This window comes from Entelurus aequoreus, linkage group LG03 (genome assembly GCF_033978785.1).
Source record: "Entelurus aequoreus isolate RoL-2023_Sb linkage group LG03, RoL_Eaeq_v1.1, whole genome shotgun sequence".
In the NCBI taxonomy this organism is placed as follows: Eukaryota; Metazoa; Chordata; class Actinopteri; order Syngnathiformes; family Syngnathidae; genus Entelurus; species Entelurus aequoreus.
In genome coordinates this window covers 55,671,659-55,686,065 of record NC_084733.1, presented here as the reverse complement: position 1 = coordinate 55,686,065, position 14,407 = coordinate 55,671,659, and the positions used below count along the sequence as shown (strand labels likewise).

At 37.6% G+C, this 14,407-nt stretch overlaps 2 protein-coding genes across 3 annotated transcripts in view; one reads left to right on the top strand and one right to left on the bottom strand.

Moving 5' to 3' along the window:
• ubr1 (ubiquitin protein ligase E3 component n-recognin 1) overlaps positions 1-3,727 on the bottom strand; it is an 82,271-nt gene extending 78,544 nt beyond the window's left edge. Inside the window, exons 1-3 of the mRNA XM_062042230.1 lie at positions 3,506-3,727; positions 2,682-2,941; positions 835-913 (exon numbers count right to left, since the gene is read on the bottom strand). Coding sequence (XP_061898214.1) covers positions 835-913; positions 2,682-2,941; positions 3,506-3,550 — 384 coding nt within the window. The 5' untranslated portion in view covers positions 3,551-3,727. The remainder of the gene's footprint in view (positions 1-834; positions 914-2,681; positions 2,942-3,505) is intronic.
• A 245-nt stretch (positions 3,728-3,972) lies between these two features.
• On the top strand, positions 3,973-13,963 carry atxn3 (ataxin 3). 2 transcript variants are annotated; one of them, XM_062042231.1, is made up of 11 exons: positions 3,973-4,099; positions 4,410-4,574; positions 4,654-4,698; positions 4,780-4,865; positions 4,950-5,016; positions 5,085-5,172; positions 5,251-5,380; positions 5,468-5,631; positions 6,899-7,040; positions 11,848-11,903; positions 11,988-13,963. In XM_062042231.1, the coding sequence occupies exons 1-11, from the start codon at positions 4,076-4,078 to the stop codon at positions 12,032-12,034; spliced, it is 1,014 nt and encodes a 337-aa protein (XP_061898215.1). In that variant the 5' UTR covers positions 3,973-4,075; the 3' UTR covers positions 12,035-13,963. The 2 variants fall into 2 exon arrangements, with proteins under 2 accessions (XP_061898215.1, XP_061898216.1); XM_062042232.1 differs by lacking the exon at positions 3,973-4,099 and adding an exon at positions 4,127-4,217.
• The last annotated feature ends 444 nt before the right edge of the window (positions 13,964-14,407 follow it).

Sequence of the window (14,407 nt, the reverse complement as noted above, 5' to 3'; positions counted from 1 at the left end):
AAGGAAACACCTCCTAGGTAACACATGAGTCAATCACCACGCCCCCACGCCTGCCTGTACCCACCCGCTCTGTGCCCTATATAAACCATGGTATGTGAATGCTTCCATTAAAATCTCCTGAGGATTGAGGAAATCCATCATGAAACAGGCCTGTAGAGATGAAATAGTCTTGTGATTTTTTTCCCACACATACATATATATATATATATATACACATATATATATATATATATATATATATATATATATATATACACATATATATATATATATATATATATATATATATATATATATATATATATATATATATATATATATATATATATATATATATATATATATATATATATATATCCATATATACTGTGTATATATATATATATATATATATATATATATATATATATATATATATATATATATATATATATATATATATATATATATATATATATATATATATATATATATAATTACATACTTATATATCATGTGTATATATATATGTAAATATTATATATATGTATATATACACAGTAGTAGAGGTGAGGGAAATAATCGATATTTAGATACGTCGCAATTCGGACATGGACGATTATAAAATCGATGGGTAAAAGTCAATCGATAAATTCATTGTAAATAAAGTAATGCAGATGTATATACGGTACATATATATATATATATATATATATATATATATATATATATATATATATATATATATATATATATATATATATATATATATATATATGTACACACATATATGTGCGTGTGTGTAGTAAAACACAGGTTTTCAACCTAAGATCTTAACTCTACTTTTGCACCCACCTTGTAATGATGACTTTTGTGTACACTCTCCTGGAAACAGTCCATGCACAGCACACACGTGGGATCTATTGCACAATCCCTGCAATGTGTTGAAAAGCGTACGGTCACTGATAAAAGCCTCTGTTGACAATACAGTGTACAATTTTTTTAACTTTCTTGAACAGCTGCAGTATTCTCACATGTAACTAAGCTGATATGTGAGGAAATATGATGACTATTCAGCTCAATCACAGTTATTACATTAGCTCTTCACATATAACACTTAGCCTAAATAGTGTAGTATTAAAATGGACTCATTATACCTCTGTCCACCGCTAAATGTTTGTAAAACTTTGCAGAGGGTTAGGGTGTAGGCCAAAAATGAAGACACTAATTTATGGTGCAGATTTTTTATAAAGGTGCCTTATTTTTACATTTTCCTTATTTTCTGAGTAAAAACATATGAACCAAACAAATGTGACTCTATCTGGATTGATGATCGTGCAAATTTGCTGCTGAGGATGTCCACAATTTGCCCCACCAGACATTTACATTTCTTATGCAATGTTTTTAAATTGGGGGTTACTAAATATTAAATAATGATATAAAATGAAAAAATGTGACCAGTTTGAAATAAAACGGTGACCTGCATTCTTTACATACAGTGGTACCACGGTTTGAGTACGTCCCACTTTTCATGGAAAATGTTCACCAAAAATTCAGCCTGTCCGTCTCGGTTATTCGCAGACAAAAATTGCACAAAACAAACCAATTTGTTTGCCCACATAAAATCGGAAAAATATTAGTTTTTTCGTTGTGATTTACTTTTTTAGCTGTATGTGGAATTGGGCCGACTGAAGTGGCAGCTGGTTGCATGAGCTCTGTTCTCTTTTAATGTCCTTTATGTCCTTCATGTTCTTTGATATTTCCCTCTTGTTTTAAGTGTTTTTTTTAACCTTATTTTATATTTTATATAAAGTGGTCCAAATCAGATTTTTTTCGAAATCAGATTTTTTTCCATCTACTGTTTACACTGCAAGTGAAATGTGACTCAAGTGTAAACGCGCACAGGCCCAATGTAGCCTCGATGTCCCTTGCATGTGCAGTTCAATAAAATGAAAACAAAGGAAGTTGACCGAATTCCGTAAATGAACAATGAAGTTGCTACTACTTTTACAAAATGAAATAAATGTTGCCACACCTTAAAAATGTGTGTTTTTTAAAGTGAAAATAAATTAAAGTCATATAATATATAAACTGATATATTTAGTGTAATATATTTGGGAAGTTTCTTATCTTTTTATGGCTGTTAGAGGCAACACAGACATCAGCGTGTTTCTTTATTTTTCAACTCACTTATGTAAATAAGTTACGCAAAGTACGCAACATGTAAGCAAATACGCCACAGCGATGAAGTACCAACTTCCACTGGCTAGTCGCGTTTTTCCTTGCACACACTAATGACGTAGCTCGCCCAAAGCTGACGAAAAAGTCATAAAAAGTTTTTTGTACATTTTATTTTTGAATGCGTAATCGTTTAATTTTTAACACATTTAACTGACTCGTTGGTTAAACTTAAATGTCACAAAAGTCCATAAAAATAAAAAGACATCGTTTGTTTGTTAGTTTTTAAACAAAAACATGTTTTACATTTTTTAATTACTGTTTTGGGCACCGTTAAGCAGCGGCACCATTTTTTTAGGTACCTATTTGGTACTAGTATCGGTTAAAATGTAAAAAAATACCAGTCCTTAGGTACGACTGTGTAGTTATTCTTTCTTGGCTACTTTTGAGTGACAAACAAAACAATATTGACTTTCCTGAGGACATTTTTTTTCTACTGTATACAATGAGAGACATTGACAGACCTGCAGGAGTAGACTGTCTCTCCCTCTTTAAAGACACGTCCACAGAGCTGGGAAGACGTACTGCCCTGCTTGAGCTTCTCCACACCTTCGTCGGGATCTTCACCGAACAGGAAGTACTCCAGAGGATGGAGAAGGAGTCTCTGTGTGCGCTCCTCTTCCTCCTGAGGGATGGCCTGCTCCTTGTGACAAAAGATCCGAGGCACCTGCTTTCTCAGGTAGTCGTACAGGGCCGCCTGCAGGTCTGCGGACGCCTGCCATTCCTGCAAATTGGATGTTGAAGATACATTATATAACATGTATAATGCATCCAAATATACTGTATAAAATATGAATTTTTAAATGTTTCCTTGATCATTAATACTTTACTCTTCTGTGCATCACTACCACTCAGTCATACACACGCAGTTAAAGTTTTAATCATAAAACATCTATGTCTAATATGGGGCCATTTTACAAGTTCTGCATGAGTTTCACTTTTGAAATATGTCAGGGAGTTCAATTTAACATAACAAAAGTAACGTTGGTTGTCGATTGGGGTCTCATCCTGACGCACATGAAAGAAAGCAGGAGCGGCTGTGTTATTGTGAATAAATCACAACACCAACATGCACCAACTCTTGAGCAATATTCGAAGCGCTGACTGCTCAGACATTTGAGGTAGTAAGTACAATGCTAATGGCAACTGCTAGCCACAGCAGTAGGACGCGGTTTCAGCGAATGATACACGTACACTGACACGCGTAAATATCACATTTTAGCCCGTCGTTAAGTTCCCGAATCAGTACGCAAGATGTCAACTGTAAGAGGTGGTTGAAGAAGCGTACCTTAATGAGCTCCAGCTCGTCAAAAGGTTTCTCAGCCTCCGCCATATTCCATTTGCCGTAAAGGAGGGAATGTGAATGTCGTTAAGCTACACTTCCCTTGTAATAGAACGCATTAGTAATTATTTACAATTTATACTTGACACGAAAATAAATACTAATATTAGATTGTTCTATGAAATACTAACTTACAACAAGTAGGTTTTGAATTGTTTTTGTTGATGTTTTTAGTAAACATAACAAATCCTAGCTCTGAAGCTGTGGAGACCACGCCCCCTGCTGGTAACATCATACCAATGCAAATCGTCGGTTTACTTTTAATATGGAAAATGTTGTAAGTGTTTTAATCATGACATTTTTTTAAATTACATTTGTAATGGTTCTTATACAGTGAATATGTACTAAAAGTATCTGGATCGTATGCGGAAATAGCAATGCTTTTTTAATAATGTAGCGTGTTTGAGCCCAGGTCACTAGAGGGCGCTGCTCGGATTGCTTGTGTGGTGAAAAACACACGAGTTGTCACGAGTGAGGTCAGAGTTGAATGTTTGACAGAAAGAGAGAGAGTCCAATATGGATGCCATATTCCACGAGAAAGTAAGTTTAAATGTGCATATTACACATTTTAACACCTTATAACTACCTACGTGTGTTTGAAAAAGTTTGAGCCTTGTGCCAGGGATATGTAGAGTTCGCTCTTCGGTCGATATTTTAGGTTTGTGTTGGCAGCATTGTTTCCCTGTTTTTTGTTAACTATGCTATAGTCAACTTATCATTCAGTAATTATTAAAAAAAACTTTATTTCCAGTTAGGTATAAGGATGTAGAGGGAAGTCGCAAAGTTTTTTCCTGTCAAAAACACAGAAGAACATTGTGCGATCATTGCATAACGATTGTTTATTGTGTAGCAAGAGGGCTCTCTCTGCGCCCAGCACTGCCTCAACAACCTGCTGCAAGGTGAGTACTTCAGCCCTGTGGATCTTTCCTCCATTGCCCATCAGTTGGACGAAGAGGAGAGGATGAGGATGGCAGAGGGAGGAATGGGCAGCGATGAATATAGGACCTTTTTGCAGGTGACTGAATGCTGGTGCATTTATTTACATTCTTAAACTTCTAAAACATTCACATAGTGTTCTGTGATGATGTTTGTAGCAACCTTCTGGAAACATGGATGACAGTGGGTTCTTTTCCATACAAGTGAGGCCCAAGTTGACTACTTTTGTCATGTTCTTGAGTGGAACGCATACATAAATAATCTTTGGTGTGATGTCATCATAGGTTATTAGCAATGCTCTGAGAGTTTGGGGATTGGAGCTAATCCTCTTCAACAGCCGGGAGTACCAGACCCTGATGATCAATCCAATGTAAATTGTCTTTATTAAGCTTATTTGTACATCATAATCTGCACTACTAAATGCAATTGACAGTTGTGACTCTTTATGTTTCAGAAATGAAAATGCCTTTATATGCAATTACAAGGAGCATTGGTTTACTATTCGCAAACTTGGACAACAGGTACAATTAACATGTTTTAATAAATAATTGTGATATAGCTTGATTTAGTAAAATACTCTTCATTGCAGTGGTTTAACTTGAATTCACTTTTGACTGGACCAGAGTTGATATCAGATACATATTTAGCCCTTTTCCTTGCACAGTTACAGCAAGAAGGTAATGCTGTTGACACATAAATTAATGATCTTGTAGACAGTGTAAAGCCACTAATAAAAGTTGCATATGTATGTGCAGGTTATTCAATTTTTGTGATCCGTGGAAGCCTTCCAGACTGTGAAGCAGAGCAGATTCTTGGGATCATGAGAGTGCAGCAACAGCAGCGGCCAAGGCTTATTGGAGAGGACGAGGCTCAGACAAGTGCAGGGTACCAGCATACTGTACAATGAGGAAGATCCAGAATCTGTTTCACTTGAAGTTAGTGGGTTTTTTTTACTTCATGTGGCAACTGCAGTAGATCAGCAACACTAAGCCATACAGAGATGGGCTTTGACGTGGAGAGCAATGTCGTGGAGGAAGAGGAGGAGCTGAAGAAAGCTCTAGCGCTGAGCAGACAGGACATAGACGTGGAAGATGAGGAAGCTGATCTCCGCAGGGCCATTCAGCTCAGCATGCAAGGTAACAAAATGTTTGTAGTGTACAGTCAATCTTGTTTATGTCGACAACCCGTCTATGTCGACCAACTCATCAAGTCCTAGGGTTCTTATCATTACTTATTATTTGATGTCAACGTACTTGGTCAACCGCTTTTATTGACATAAAACATGAGATTCAAAAGGCTTATTTCTCTAAAAAAAATAGTCTGTTTATGTCAATATGCTTTGTAGTACAGTGGAACCTCGATTTAAGAACCCTTCAATATGCAAAGTTTTCGATGTACACACTTTAAGATCAAGCCAAATATGCCTCTGTGTGCGAACCATGTCTCAGTGGACGAACGCTTCATTCAGGGGCCTGCAGGCAAGAAAGCAGGGCAAAACATTGTTGGAAAGGTGGAGCCTTCCACTTCACTTGCTGCCAGGAGAAGTCACGTCTCAACACTCCAGCATGTGTGCCTTTTCTTAGTTTTTTCGCCTTTTGAAAAGTTTTGTCCATTTTGCTAACTCAATAAGAGTCTCAAAAACTCAACAAACCAGCGGGGAAAAAGGAGGGACTAGCTGTGGAGTAAAAAAATTATTTTTGCGACGAGTACAGTGGCACTCAAAAGCATGACCACAGCACAGTAAGTAACAACATCAATTTTTATATGTGATGAAGCCAGTCATTTCTAGGAAAAATGCCAGAACAGAATTATATTACAGTGGAGGAGAAGACACTATCTACTGTCACGTTCCAGAGTGTCCCCTCGCTCTTCCAGACGACAAACACGCAGACACATACGGCTCCCCGTTCCTTTTTCCTCCCTCTGTCTGCTCCTTTCTCGTCAGTTCTTTGTCGTTGTTAATGTCTGTGCATTTTACTTTTTTAATGTTTATTATTGTAACAATATGATCGTTAAAGTTCAGGATTTTTGTGATTTTGTTTGTGAGAAGGCATCTTAGTGACTTTTGTGTGTGTGCTCATGTTGACAGAACATGCAGCAGCTTGTTGTTGTTTTGACTTTTTTATTACACAGAAAGTTGATCCATCACCCTCTTGTTATGTATGTTTGATATACAGTACTGTATACCACTTTAAATTGTGTTCAAAGTGTATAAACCTTCACCAAAAATATATTTCATCATGGCTGAATTATATTTTTCATATTTACACAGTTTCTTATGGAGAACTCTGCTTCACTATATAAACTTTTCTATTTACGAGCAATGTTCATGAAGCAACTTTCACTGTAATGTTTTTTTTTTTTAGAGTGTCGTGATCATTTTTATTATTATTTGTATATTAGGAGCTGTGTTGAGCAACACATCTTCAGATTCTGGAGGTGGACATGTGAAGATGGACAATGAGGCTGCAGGGGGACGAAGAGTACAAAATGAGGCGCTCACAGCAGAGGAGCTGAGGAAGAGGAGGCAGGCTTACTTCGACCGGTGGGTTTAACGTATTTTAGTACCTTTATCAATATACAGACATGTTAGAGAAATTAAAGGGGACCTATTATACAAAACTAACTTTTCTTACCAATTGGTATTTGTTTTTTTGTATTTAGGATCTGCATAAGTCTCAAAAATTTTAAATCAAACCATGGAGGCATGACAGTGATATTAATAAAACAATCTTGCCTTCCTTTATATTTCCTCCAGACAAGCAGTTTTTCCAATTAGTGACGTTAGTGTATATCTCCATTCCTGGTAAAGTTTTACCCAAAGAGCTTTGCGTTCATTGCAGTCCGACGCTGGGATCATAAGCTCCTTCTTTTTCTCTATCGTATTGTTGTGGGGCAGACTGACTCATACATGCACATGCATCCTCCACTGTTGCCATTTCTGATACAAAGTATAGTTCTAACTTATATCTGTCAAGAGACTTCATATATAAGCGTTAAAAACTACAACATGGCTGACAGAGAGAAGACCTAGTTGAAGTAGAGGCAAGTAAATAGGACAGCCCACAAAATGGCGCATCCTGAAGAGATGGTCAGAAAGTGGCTAAAGGACGGTCTGTAAATCAAAATCTATGCAAAATTGTGACCAAAGAACCACCTTTACATGTTATGTAGACCACAAGGAAATGCTTTAAATGTTTAATGTTAATGTAGGGACTGTTAAATGTAAATGTTTAAATGTTCAAATTTATTTTAATAATAAAAATAAAATAATAAATGTAGAAACAAAAATCTAAATATGACCTCTTCTAAAGGGCAATGGCACTTTTTGGAATTTAGCTTATCATGATGAAAGACAAGAACACACTTTTTTTGGGGTAGGGGATTCTAAAGATTTCAAAAAATGCTCGCAAGATGCGGCTAACATTGCAGCTAATGAAAATCACTAATGTTGCCTTCAAAGTCCTCTAAAACTTCAAAACCCTCCATCAATGTTTAATATACACCCTATAAGAAAGAAGTAACAGACACTTTTATAACAATATGTACAATATTTACCATATTTTGGTCATTTTAAGCATTGCCGGAACTTCTTTTCTGGTCGCATTGACTTCAGTGCTCATAGCAACGTACTTCTTTCTTCTGTTTGTTTTCTAATCATGGCAGACTTTGTAATAGACAACAAAGATGACTATTTTTGGACAAGTGAGGATTCACAACCATATGTTTTTAAACCTGAATATATGGAGAATTACTGGTTATAGAAGCTTAGCGAGCACGATGAGAGGGTGAAAGTTGGAGCAGAAAGAAGCCGAGAGAGTCAGGATCGGCATGACTTAGTATTGTAAATGTGGAGCTTGGAGCCAAGCTATGCCGACAGAAATGGAGTGCTTCTGCTGCACTAAGAGGCAGACAATGTTATCGATGCAAAGGCTTTTTGTATCTGGCGAGGAGGACAGTGTTCAGAGAAACGGCATCACAAGGAAAGACAAACTGTTTGCACTAACAAACTCTGCACTGGTAGAAACTTTTTTCCACCATCCCAAAATTGCTTCACCAACAAGGAAGTCCCTATATTAAACTGTACAAGCAGCACATCATGCTTGTTAGTACAACTACATACACTGTCAAGGTAGCTATGTACAAACAAAACATGAAATAATACTTTACAGATACTGTAATATAATTGTTCAGTTTTTTCAGTCCGTACAGATTGTTGTCCTATCGCATTGTGTTGTCATTACAAATGCAAAACAATTCAGCTGCTGACACAGAAGCTAGCTTTCCTCGTGCTAATGTCGTTGCATGCTGTCGCAAGGCAATGTGTTACTACGCTAGAAAAATAATTCTTCTGTGTTAGCTCTTACAATAACATAGTCGTTACAGCTTGGTTATTATCCATGTTATGGAACGTAAATAATGTATTGTTGGCAGGTATTGGATGCACTTTTAGAGTGGTTTAGAGGCAGAATGAATTGCTCCCATAAGCAGCATTGCTAGCCACCTAGAATAAGTCCATTATTACAAATTAGAATGCAAAAAAGAAGACATATGTGTTCTTGTCTCTACTCGTATGGATTGTGATCCTTTTATGCAAAATCCAACTTTTTTTGCCTGTTTGCACCTCTTTTTGTGTATTTGGGATCCCCCTAAGAGCCAAAAATATGAATTCCAAAGCGGCGTTGAGGGGATATTTACAAAACAATGTTATCTTTTTGCAAACAAGCCGTTTAATATTTTCCTCAAATCGTTACATTTACCAGCATGGGACATCAGCGACAATCTCCATATATGGAAGAGGTGTACGTGTCTGCGAATGTAGTCCAAAGTTGTAGTTACTAAGTTCCTTCATTTCTCTACCCTCTTGTTGTGGGATAGACTGGCTCGTACATGAACATGCATGCAAAAATCCTCCGCTGTTGCCATTTCTAATACAAAGTAGCATATAGTTCTACATATCGTTGGAACTTATATCTGTCAATAAACGTGATATGGAAGCGCAAAACTACAACATGGCTGACAGGGAGAAGACGCAGTCAAAGTGGAGGCACGTAAATAGGACCGCCCACAATGGAGCATCCGGAAGAGACGGTCAGAAAGCGGCCTGAAGATGGTCTGTAAAACATATCCATCCATTCATCTTCTTCCGCTTATCTGAGGTCGGGCCACAGGGGCAGCAGCCTAAGCAGAAAAGCCCAGATTTCCCTCTCCCCAGCCACTTCGTCCAGCTCTTCCCGGGGGATCCTGAGATGTTCCCAGGCCAACTGGGAGACATAGTCCCCCCAATGTTTCCTGGGTTTTCCCCGTAGTCTCCTACTGGTCGGACGTGGCCTAAACACCTCCCCAGGAAGGCGTTTGCGGGGCATCGTGGCTAGATGCCCAAACCACCTCATCTTGCCCCTCTTGCTGTGGAGGAGTAGCGGCTTTACACTGAGCTTCTCCCGATAGACATGGCTTTTTTACAGAAACTGTAAGAGAGAGCCCTGCCATCCGACGGAGGAAACTAATTTCAGCCTCTTGTATTCATGACCATGTCCTTTCGGTCATAACCCAAAGCTCATGACCATAGGTGAAGATAGAGATGTAGATCGACCATAGATTCAGAGCTTTGCCTTCTAGCTCAGCTTCTTCTTCACCAAGACCGATCGATCGATACAGGGTCCGCATCACTGCAGACGCCGCACTGATCCGCCTGTAAAACATAATCAATGCTAAATTTTGACCAAAGAACAAATATTACATGTTATGTAGACTACAAGGAAGTGTTTTGAATGTAGAAAAGAAAATCATATGACCCAATTAACACTTAATTGGCTAGGATTTTGTCTCAATTACAGTTCTGTGTAAAAGTCCTAATGAACTATTTCAGAAATTATTTTTGACACAGTAAACTATAAAAAAACAAACGGCAGTACAGAAACAATTAGCAAGGTTGCCTTGAAAAACAACTGAATTGGCACATGGACCAAGGAATAATCCCAAGCAATTGTTGGAGAGGATCTGGATAATGGTGCTAATACATGAATTTACTTTTACAGCTCATGATAATGGCACAAATTAAATGCAGCCCCGGGGCCACTTGCAGCCCACAGATTGTTTTTAATTGGCCCTCTTCTTTTTAGGAGATTTGCACATTTGGCTGTTACACATTTTTAATATGTGAAATACAATACAAATACATGTTAAATACAATAAAAACGTTCTTCTGCCACTTCTTTGTAAGTATTTTTGGTGGCCTACCATGTTTGCACAGTACTGTATGTCCAAACTGTGCACTTTTGTCAGGGGTCTGTTGCAATAACTATTCAAATACAAGTAAATGAAAAACAACAGCATTGGCTTTGACACTGTGTCTGGTTCCTACCTCCATGATAGGTGCTTGGTCTCTGCTCTACTGGGTAACATTCTAGGTTTACTTTAAGGACAGGCTAGGGCAGTGCTTCTCAAATATCTGTTACACCCTCCAGGAAGAAGAACATATTTTGCCCCCCACCCCAGTCTCCATCATGACATTAAATAGGATAATATGTCTATGAAATTGTTGTAAATACACCTCTGCATTACATTGTAAGCTTATTAACATTAAAAAAAGAAAGACAAGTGTTCTTGTCTTGCATAAGGTTTGTAAATGATACACTAAATTCCAAAAAAGTGCAGTTCCCCTTTAAAATGTACTTCCTTATTCAATGTCATGACTCATTTTTCTTCTGTTGTTTGGATACGTTACATTAGGTTTGGATACTTAACATTAGGTTTCGTGATACTACAAATGTGTGTATCAATTTCAAGTACTTGCAGGAACAGCAATAATCATACCAATGCTGATACAGATACTTTTTAATCACAATTATAATCAAAACAAAAACACAGGACGGCACTATAACAATATCAATTAAATATTTAAATTATTTTCTTATTCCCTTTCATTAAATACAATATTTCGAGCAAAATAAAAACAAAAGTGCAAAATAACTAAACATAAGCAAAAACTGCTGGTGGGGGATGTTGGCCACAATCGAGGACGCTACATTACATTGAGGATGCGGTCGTTTGCTTGTTGCAGTCAAATTTGTGTAACACAACTAGAATTATCATCAACATGCATTAACGATAGTATTAAAAGCTCTATTTGTCTTTAAAGTGTGTGTGTGTGTGTGTGTGTGTGTGTGTGTGTGTGTGTGTGTGTGTGTGTGTGTGTGTGTGTGTGTGTGTGTGTGTGTGTGTGTGTGTGTGTGTGTGTGTGTGTGTGTGTGTGTGTGTGTGTGTGTGTGTGTGTGTGTGTGTGTGTGTGTGTGTATTTATACTGTGTATATATATAAAGTCAGATTTTGAAACATATTTTAACTGTTTAGGCAACAGATCCAACTTCCATCGAACATTCCTCAACATGCTAACACTGCATCCATAGGTAAATCATGATGTTACAACACAATGCAGATCAGTAACAAACAGGTGAAGGTGTTAATTCAGTCCTTTGCTGGTCTTTCCACAGAGAACCCTCGCACTGAAGTGGACCAACAACAAAAGCCCAGCCTGTAAACCTGGCGAAGCTTATTATTATGACACGCTGCTTGGAACTGTGGCCCCCTACCACTAATCTAGTGATGACTTTGCTCCTTCCTCTAAACTGTTTTGCCCCTTTTGCGAAAACGTGGACTCTCAGGAGGCTTTTCCCCGTTTGGTTCGCTGATGGGTGTTAGAGAACAACAACAGAGAATAAGGCAGCAGGCGGCCATCAGGGCTGCATAGAAGCTGAACTTTTGATGCAGTGAAACAAATTTGCCTTTTTTTTAAAACCATGGCGCCTTCTGTTTCTGCAGTATACTGTTTCGTTTTCTGTTTATTCCCCTGCGAGGGATAAAAAAAAGGAACCATTACGTACAAATGGGTGTGTTTGTTGTGGGAGGGAAAATCATAGAGCTTGTCCACTGTTAAAATTTGCTTCTACTTTTGTATCATGACACCAGTGTTTTGAAGTAGTTTTTGGTGGTAAACAAACATCTAAAAGGCACGTCAGTATTTTTACTTTCTTATTCAATATCATGAGTCAGTTTGCTTTAAAGTGACATTGTACAACATATTTCTGTTGTTGTGGCTTGCTTACTGAATGAGTGACATTAATAAAGTACTCCTTGTTTGAGTACACATTTTATAGTCAAGTGTATCATGGATAGACACGAGAGAACACTAACTAAAGCAACTTTTTCATTTTTTCAACTTCTTGCCTAAAATATGTTGACATATACATTAATAGGGAGCAACTACTTTCAATCTGCATGTGATAAATGAATCCATTATTCCAGCAGGACTTCTCACATTCTCTTTTCATCAGTATGTATGATAGAATTAAATGTCCTTCATCTGTCAGTCACTGACATAAAAAACGAACAGTTAAGTATTATTAAAGTTAACTGTGTCGTAGATTTTGAAATGCAACATTAATACATTTATGTTAACCAGTAGGATATTAGGTTTGTATGGAACCAATTTAACGTTTCCATTTTCAACTTCAAGTCATTCTTCGTGTTTTGCTTGATTTGAAATGCAAATGCTGTTTTTTCACATTACCAGTTTCACTTAATACACTACCGTTCAAAAGTTTGGGGTCACATTGAAATGTCCTTATTTTTGAAGGAAAAGCACTGTAATTTTCAATGAAGATAACTTTAAACTAGTCTTAACTTTAAAGAAATACACTCTATACATTGCTAATGTGGTAAATGACTATTGTAGCTGCAAATGTCTGGTTTTGGTGCAATATCTACATAGGTGTATAGAGGCCCATTTCCAGCAACTACCACTCCAGTGTTCTAATGGTACAATGTGTTTGCTCATTGGCTCAGAAGGCTAATTGATGATTAGAAAACCCTTGTGCAATCATGTTCACACATCTGAAAACAGTTTAGCTCGTTACAGAAGCTACAAAACTGACCTTCCTTTGAGCACATTGAGTTTCTGGAGCATCACATTTGTGGGGTCAATTAAACGCTCAAAATGGCCAGAAAAAAAAAACTTTCATCTGAAACTCGACAGTCTATTCTTGTTCTTGGAAATGAAGGCTATTCTACAAAATTGTTTGGGTGACCCCAAACTTTTGAACGGTAGTGTACTTTCTGTGCTTTTTTGTTTCAGAATGCTCACATTCTTTTGCAAATATGTTGGTGTCATTTCAGAATAAAGCAACATTCATTAATTATTTAAGAGTGTATTTTATTTTTATTTTGTACTTGAACATTGTGATAATATTAAAGTATATATTGTCAGGCTTGTCCCTGACAGTTTGGTTATGTTTTAGTTTTTCCTCTGTGTTTGTCTTTATTTCCTGTCAGCGCTTTTATTTTGGTTGTTTCCTGCTTGTCTCCCTGAGCGCTGTTTCCCCTCAGCTGCGGCTGATTGGCACCTAGCCACACCTGGTGTCAATCAGCCAGCTGCTATTTAAACCTGCCTTGCCATCCAGTCTGGGCTGGAGTATTGTCGATGTCTACTACCTGTCGCTAATACTTGTCAAAGTCTGCTACCTGTCGCTAATACTTGTCGATGTCATTACTACCTGTCGTTGTAGCTACTACTTGTCATTGTAACGGTAAGCTGTATTCTGTAGCTGTTTGCAGCTTGCTGTCTTTTTGTTCCTCATCTCCTGTATGCTGGTTCCTGTTTCCTGTTACCAGTTTGGCCTTTCCTGATTCCTGGTTTGTGTTTTACTTTTATTTTGGACATTAAATTATGTTTTCCTACACCAAGCCTGCCGTCTTTGCATCTTGGGGTTCGTCACCAACACCACGTGACAGAATACTCCGGCCTATTACGAACCCCACGGAGATTTCGATGGCGGAGAGGCTTGACGGGATTCTGGCAATGATGGCTACGGTAAATTGAGGAAAACTACGGCCTCATTTCAAGCCCTCTCCCACC